General features: G+C 37.7%; 1 protein-coding gene across 1 annotated transcript; it reads right to left on the bottom strand.

The window, feature by feature from the left end:
* Window positions 1-256: 256 nt before the first annotated feature.
* On the bottom strand, window positions 257-4,166 carry LOC137747796 (uncharacterized). Its single transcript, XM_068487942.1, has 2 exons — window positions 3,100-4,166; window positions 257-1,268 (listed from the first exon to the last, which is right to left on the bottom strand). The coding sequence occupies exons 1-2, from the start codon at window positions 4,164-4,166 to the stop codon at window positions 257-259; spliced, it is 2,079 nt and encodes a 692-aa protein (XP_068344043.1).
* Window positions 4,167-6,556: the final 2,390 nt, after the last annotated feature.

The following is a 6,556-nucleotide window of genomic DNA, read 5'->3' as shown; positions in this document are numbered from 1 at the left end:
TGATCGGAACTTCGAGTGTACACGGTGTGGATGACGTTGGATTGGACTTGAGCACGGATGTAATGACAATCAACCTCAATATGCTTGTCCTCTCATGAAAAACTGGGTTCGAAGCAACGTGCATGGCAGCTTGGTTGTCACAAAATAGAGACATAGGTTTTGTGTCGATGTAGCCAAGATCAGCTAGGAGACTTTTTAACCAGATTAATTCACAAGCCGTGGATGCCATGGCTCTATACTCAGCCTCAGCACTTGATCACGCAATTACCATTTGTTTTTTACTTTTCCATGTCACAAGGTTACCACCAACAAATGTATAGAAACCAGTGGTAGATTTACGATCGAGGGCATTACCTGCCCAGTCAGCTTCAGTGTATGCCATTATGTGATTTGAGCCATGTTTCTTCATGAGCAAGCCTCTGCCAATTGACCCCTTCAAGTATCTAAGTATCCGTTTGACAGTCTTCCAGTGAATCAGTGTGGGAGAGTGCATAAATTGGTTGATAAGGCTTACTGAATAAGCAACGTCAGGTCGTGTAATTGTGAGATAGATCAGTTTTTCTACCATACGTTGATAGACACTAGGGTTTGACAGTGGTTCACTTTGAGCATCTAATTGAAGTTTGCTCACAAGAGGGGTACGTGCTGGCTTGTAGTCCAACATGTGAGCTTCATCCAATAGATCAAGTACATATCTTCTTTGATTTAGGAACAAACCCTTGGAGGATGTGGCCATTTCAATGCTAAGAAAGTACTTTAAGATTCCTAAATCCTTAAGAGCAAATTGTTGATGAATAGAGGATTTGAGGTCATTGATTTCTTCTATATTGTCGTCTGTTATAATAAGGTCATTAACATATATAAGGACAATGAGCTTACCATTTTTACCATTGCGAACAAACAATGACGAATCAGAATGACTCCTCTTGAACCCTGCAGCTTCAAGAATTGAGCTTAACTTTGAGTACCAAGCTCCGGGAGATTGTTTGAGTCCATATATGACCTTGTGAAGTTTGCAAACTTTGTTAGTTTCATGCTCTTGTGGATGTCCGGGAGGAAGCTTCATGTATACCTCTTCTTCAAGTTCACCATGGAGGAATACATTTTTCACATTCATTTGAAATAGAAACCAATCATGATTAACAGCGACAAACAAAAGCACATGTATCGTGCTCATTTTGGCTACAGGAGCAAATGTCTTCTTGTAGTCAATGCCATAAGTTTGAGTGAAACCACATGCAACTAATTGAGCCTTGTGTCTTTCAATACTGCCATTTAAATGAAACTTTGTCTTGTATATCCATCTACTCCCTACTGCCCTTTTTCATTTTGAAAGATCAACCACACTCCATGTCTGGTTGTCATTCAGTGCTTTGAGCTCTTCTTCCATTGCTTCCTGCCATACTTGAATGTGAGAAACTTCATTAAAGATCATTGGTTCAACATGGATGGACAATTGACTGAGAAATGTTGTATGAGATGTTGACAGTTTTTGATAGGTTAAAGCTTTGGAGATGAGATGTCTTGCATTGTACGTAATGTACTCTTGCAACCTTACTGGAGGGTGTCTGTCTCGAGTAGGATTTCTTCATGGTGCCAAGACAGGTTGCGATGCAGTGACAGAGTTTTCTTGATAATGAGCTGTTTCCTCACCATCACGTTGCTCCGAGTGATGTTCGAGGGGAACATTTTGGGAATTGCATTCATGAAGTTGTGTTGGGTTAGGCAAAGGAAACATGTCCATAAGACTCTCCCCCTGAGGTGCTTCACTACACCCTTTGCGAAAAAATGGAGTATGCTCATCAAACCAAACATTTATTGATACTCCAATCTTTCCATTATAAGGATTGTAGTATTTATATCCTTTTTGAGAACTTGAGTATCCCATAAACACACTTTTGACAGCTTTAGGTTGGAGCTTATCTCGATGTGCAGCTTGAACATGTACATAACAGGTGCACCCAAAGGTTCTGAGGTGTGAGATGTCAATATTTCTTCCCTTCATTACTTTAACAGGTGATTTTGAATTTAAAACGCGAGTAGGTCATCTGTTAATGATGTAAGCTGTAGTGAGAAGGGCTTGAGACCAAAACCTTTTAGGAACATAAAAGACCTTGTTTTCTCCAATAAGTCACAGTTCTTTCTATCAGCTACACCATTTTGTTGTGGTGTACCAACACAGCTAGTTTGATGTAAAATCCCATGATTGCTCAAATAATTAGACATGTTATGGGATGTATACTCAGTGCCATTGTCCGATTGTAAAATGTTAAACTTAGATGAGAATTGGTTTGTGATCAGTTTATGAAAGTCTTTAAAAGCATCAAAAAATTCACTCTTGAACTTTAAAAGATAAACCAAGGTAACCCGAGAGTAGTCATCAATAAAAGTGACGTAGTATTTATATCCATCAAAAGAGTTTACACGAGAAGGACCCCAGATATCTGAATGAACAACCTCAAACAGTTTACTAGTTCTAGACTTGGAAGAAACAAAAGGAAGTTTAGTTGCTTTTGACATTTGACATATCTCACACTCATGTGGTGGTTTACAAAAATGAGGGAAGAGTTTGGTCATCACAGGTTCTGAGGGATGGGCCAGTCTAAGATGCTAAAGTTGGTATTCTTGAAAGTGACTTAGGTAGGCAATATGGTGTTTAACAGGCTTGAACTTCTTTGAGAGATAATAGAGTCCATTTAAGAGAAACCCTTCACCAATCTTCTTCTGAGTAATTCGATCCTGAAATACAACATTGTGAGGAGAGAATATGGCAAGGCAATCTAAAGTGGTTGTGATTTTTCCTATGAACAAAAGCTGGAAAGGGAATGAAGGTACATACAAAGCTGTTGACTCGATCTCATCACTTAACAATTAAGTTTTCCCTTTCCTAGAATAGGTTCACATTTCCCATTTGCTACAGACACACATGTAGATTTGGGCATATTTTGAAACTTATCTAAGCAAGATGACTTGTTTGTTATATGGTCAATGGCACCTGAGTCTATAATCCAACAATCATGTGTAATTTCATTGAGTGCAGTGGAGAGAGCAGTGATAATACCTGAAATATTGTCTTGAGTTGTAGTCTCAGTCAAGAACCTTGCGAATTTTCCAAGCATGGCAGTAGGATTCTTAGTGGTTGATTCCTTATCTTCAGTGGTGCCTCCTCTTCTTTGAAGAAAACTTGCAAATTCATTTATCAAATCTATTGGATTTGCAGTAAAGTTTGCAATTCCACCAATCGAAGAATTAGCTGAATGGATAGCTTTTGGAGTGGTTCCTTTCCCTTCTTTGATCATTCTCCCTTCCCTATCAAATCTTGGTTTTAACTCCGGGTGCAAGATCCAACATTTTTCTCTTAGATGCCCTTTCATGTTGCAGTAAGTACATTTCCAATCTGCCTTCTTTCCAGTGAAATTTTTTTCACCAGTATGTTTATAATTGCTAGTGAAAACCCTAGCTTCAGAGTTAGACTTAGGCTCGATGCGCATGACTTTTCTTAGAGTGTCCCTCCTTTGAACAGCTTGACAAACACAACTAAACGAGGGCAGATCAGGTGTCATCAATAAATGACTTCGTAGATCTTCATATTCAGCTCCTGGACTTGCCAGGAGTTGAAACACCTTGTCTTCATCAGCTCTTTTAAGGAGTACAGCGGAATCAGTTGTATGTGGTCGGTACATATCGAGTTCATTCCACATGGACTTCATGCTTCCAAGATGTTGCATGAAGGATTGGTCTTCTTGCCTTAGCCCAGCAAGGTCCTTCTTGAGTTGAAATATACGAGCAGTATTGTTTTGGCTGCCATACATCTCCTTGATAGACTCCCACAAAATACGAGAGGACTCTGAGTAGCTGAAGAGCTCTGATAGCTTAGGTTCCATGGAATTAAGAATCCAGGGCATAACAAGCTGATCATTTGCATGCCATGCACCATACGATGTAGAGGATGGCTGAGGTGTTTCAATGCTTCCATTGACATACCCTAGCTTCGATCTTCCACCTAGGGCAAGAGAAATGTCACGAGACCAAGGCAGGTAATTGAACTCGTTTAGCAACACGGAGCACAAACGCTCATTTGGATTAATCTCACCATGAATTATACTGGGGGATGGAGTGTTTGAAGAGCTTGTAGCCTCTTCGCTTAAAGCCTGATTTTCTGCCATTGCGGTGAATGAAGAAAAGAAGAAACAAAGTTTTTCTTTTGAATGAATCGGACTGCAGAGACAGGACCCTATGGTTCCTGTTCTGATACCATATTGAAATTTAGTTTAACAAAACTGTTTGTATTTTTCATCATGTGAAAGTATTACAAGAGAGAGCTCTTATATAGTAATCGAGCTAGAAGACAATAAACAATTACAAAACAGCAACAAGAAAGAGACCAAGAGATAAAAAGGCTAGCCCTAGTTGCAAGTTACAAGAAAGCTAAAGCTAAGATACTAGAAGACATAAACCCTAGAATTAAGGGATAGTTGGTACCAAAGAATGACGGTTAGTAGCAGCTGCAACTCTACCCGAGATTGAGGGCTAGAGTTGCAGTTGCAACTTGAACTTTGATGAGTTGTGATGTGCCTTGAGCAACCTTCCAACATAGACCCAAGTAGCCACTAGCATGTTCATACCTGGTCAGTTTCAATACATTAAAATCCTACAGCTTGAATTTAAATGAACTTTTCATAAGACGAAATAGAAACCTAGATTTAGAATGCTCAAATGAATATTCCAATCTTGTTTCACACATAATTTAGTCGATATTTGTACCTCTACATATGGAAAGATATATAGAACGAGAACCCTCCTTCCCCAAACACACTCACACAATTAAGATTCCCTGATCATGAGAAAGAAGAACTTTATTTAGCATGCATTGCTTGAATATCCAAGAATTACGGAAAGTTTTAGATTGGGTAGCCAATCCAAATCATAATTAAAACAAAATATGACATCTTAAAGAGATCTTCACTGGAAAGATGCATATTTGAGTTAAAGATTATGAACCAAATTACAAACACTAATAGTTATCTCGTAAATTTTGACAATTTTGACTGGTGTTGGTGCTTGGATGGAGGTGTGTTAGTTATCTCGTAAATTTTGACAATTTTGACTGGTGTTGGTGTTTGGATGGAGGTGTGTTATGCTTGACTGTTCCTTGAATAAGTAAATAAAATACGATTGTAAAATATGGTTATCTAGCTAGAACTCCCTGAATAATTTACCACTAAATAGTAAACATACATAGGAGTAACTGAGTGCGCAAAGAAGGTTATGGGTGTGTTTAGAATTGCTTTTAAAATTGTTGAAAACACTTCTGCTGACAGTGTTTTTTAGTTCCAAAAGCATTTGTAGTGCAAATTTGAAGAAACACCATTATGTGTTTTTTTGAGGAAACACTTCAAGTGTTTTTTTTATGATTCACTTGTATTTTTACTAAGAATTGATTTCAAAAACATTTTTATAAAAAAACGCTTTTAATTATTTTAAAACCAATGCCAAACACACCCTATAACTTTTCATAAAGTCTACATTCCCAACTAAAATTGCGGATTAAGAAATAGAGATGCGTAACAAAAGCATCAAAGAGGGCTGTGCATGACGCATAAACCTTTATGAAAGATATGAAGGGATTGAGATGATGTAAAGAATATATGGCTTGCCCAGCTATAATCTCATGCAAGCAAATATGGAGACACGTACGACGGCCCACACAGAAAGAAAGAGAGAATCTCTTGGATGTTCAACTTGATTAATTTAGTTCCAAAGTTGCTAGTTGAACATATGTAGATGATTATCTTAACTTTGTGTACGGTCATTGTTATTAGGTAGAAATGGTCACGCTTTGCCACTTGAGCTTGTCAAAGGAATTTCAGACCTCCGTCGTAAAGCTTCTTTTTTAGTGAATTATTGCAGCTTTGTGGTTTAGGACATAAAACTAACTTAAAATATAATGGAATTCTAACACATAAAATAAGAGAGTATTACTAAGAATTAGCAAAAATAACCTTTAAGGTTATTGCACTATTAAACCATTTGTCATAGGATTAATAATTATTGCACTATTCCTTCTTTTTTTTTAATTGGATGTAGCGTTTATGCAAAGAGCGTCTCTAAGGTATATGTCAAATGCAACATCTTCATTCCATGATGCTAATTCCAACGTCAAGCGCTATTCATCAGATAATGAATGCTCTGCTAGAGTTGTAACATGCTCCAATATTCACTGTATTTCTGACTATTTAATAGTTTAAAGACTTCGTTAGAGATGCTCTGACTTCACTTCAACTAAATGGTACACTAATTATAAATCTCATTCATCTTTCAAAGTATAAACTTTTGATTAATTATTAGTTGTGGACAAAACAAAATGGGTAGATGATGCTGGTAACATGGTGCAAGCGTGCCTTTGGAATTTTCATGATTTCGAAATTGCCTCGATTGGACAAGCAGAGCATAAATACCATCCAAAATATCCTGCTTAGTGCACGGTGAAAGTGATGCACCGCCCAAAATAGTAATGTGGCAACATCAAACTTTTGCAATATATGAATCCTTTTGA

Source organism: Pyrus communis, chromosome 10, assembly GCF_963583255.1.
Source record: "Pyrus communis chromosome 10, drPyrComm1.1, whole genome shotgun sequence".
Taxonomy (NCBI): Eukaryota; Viridiplantae; Streptophyta; class Magnoliopsida; order Rosales; family Rosaceae; genus Pyrus; species Pyrus communis.
The sequence above is the reverse complement of the archived record's forward strand: the minus strand, read 5'-3'. Positions and strand labels throughout refer to the sequence as shown.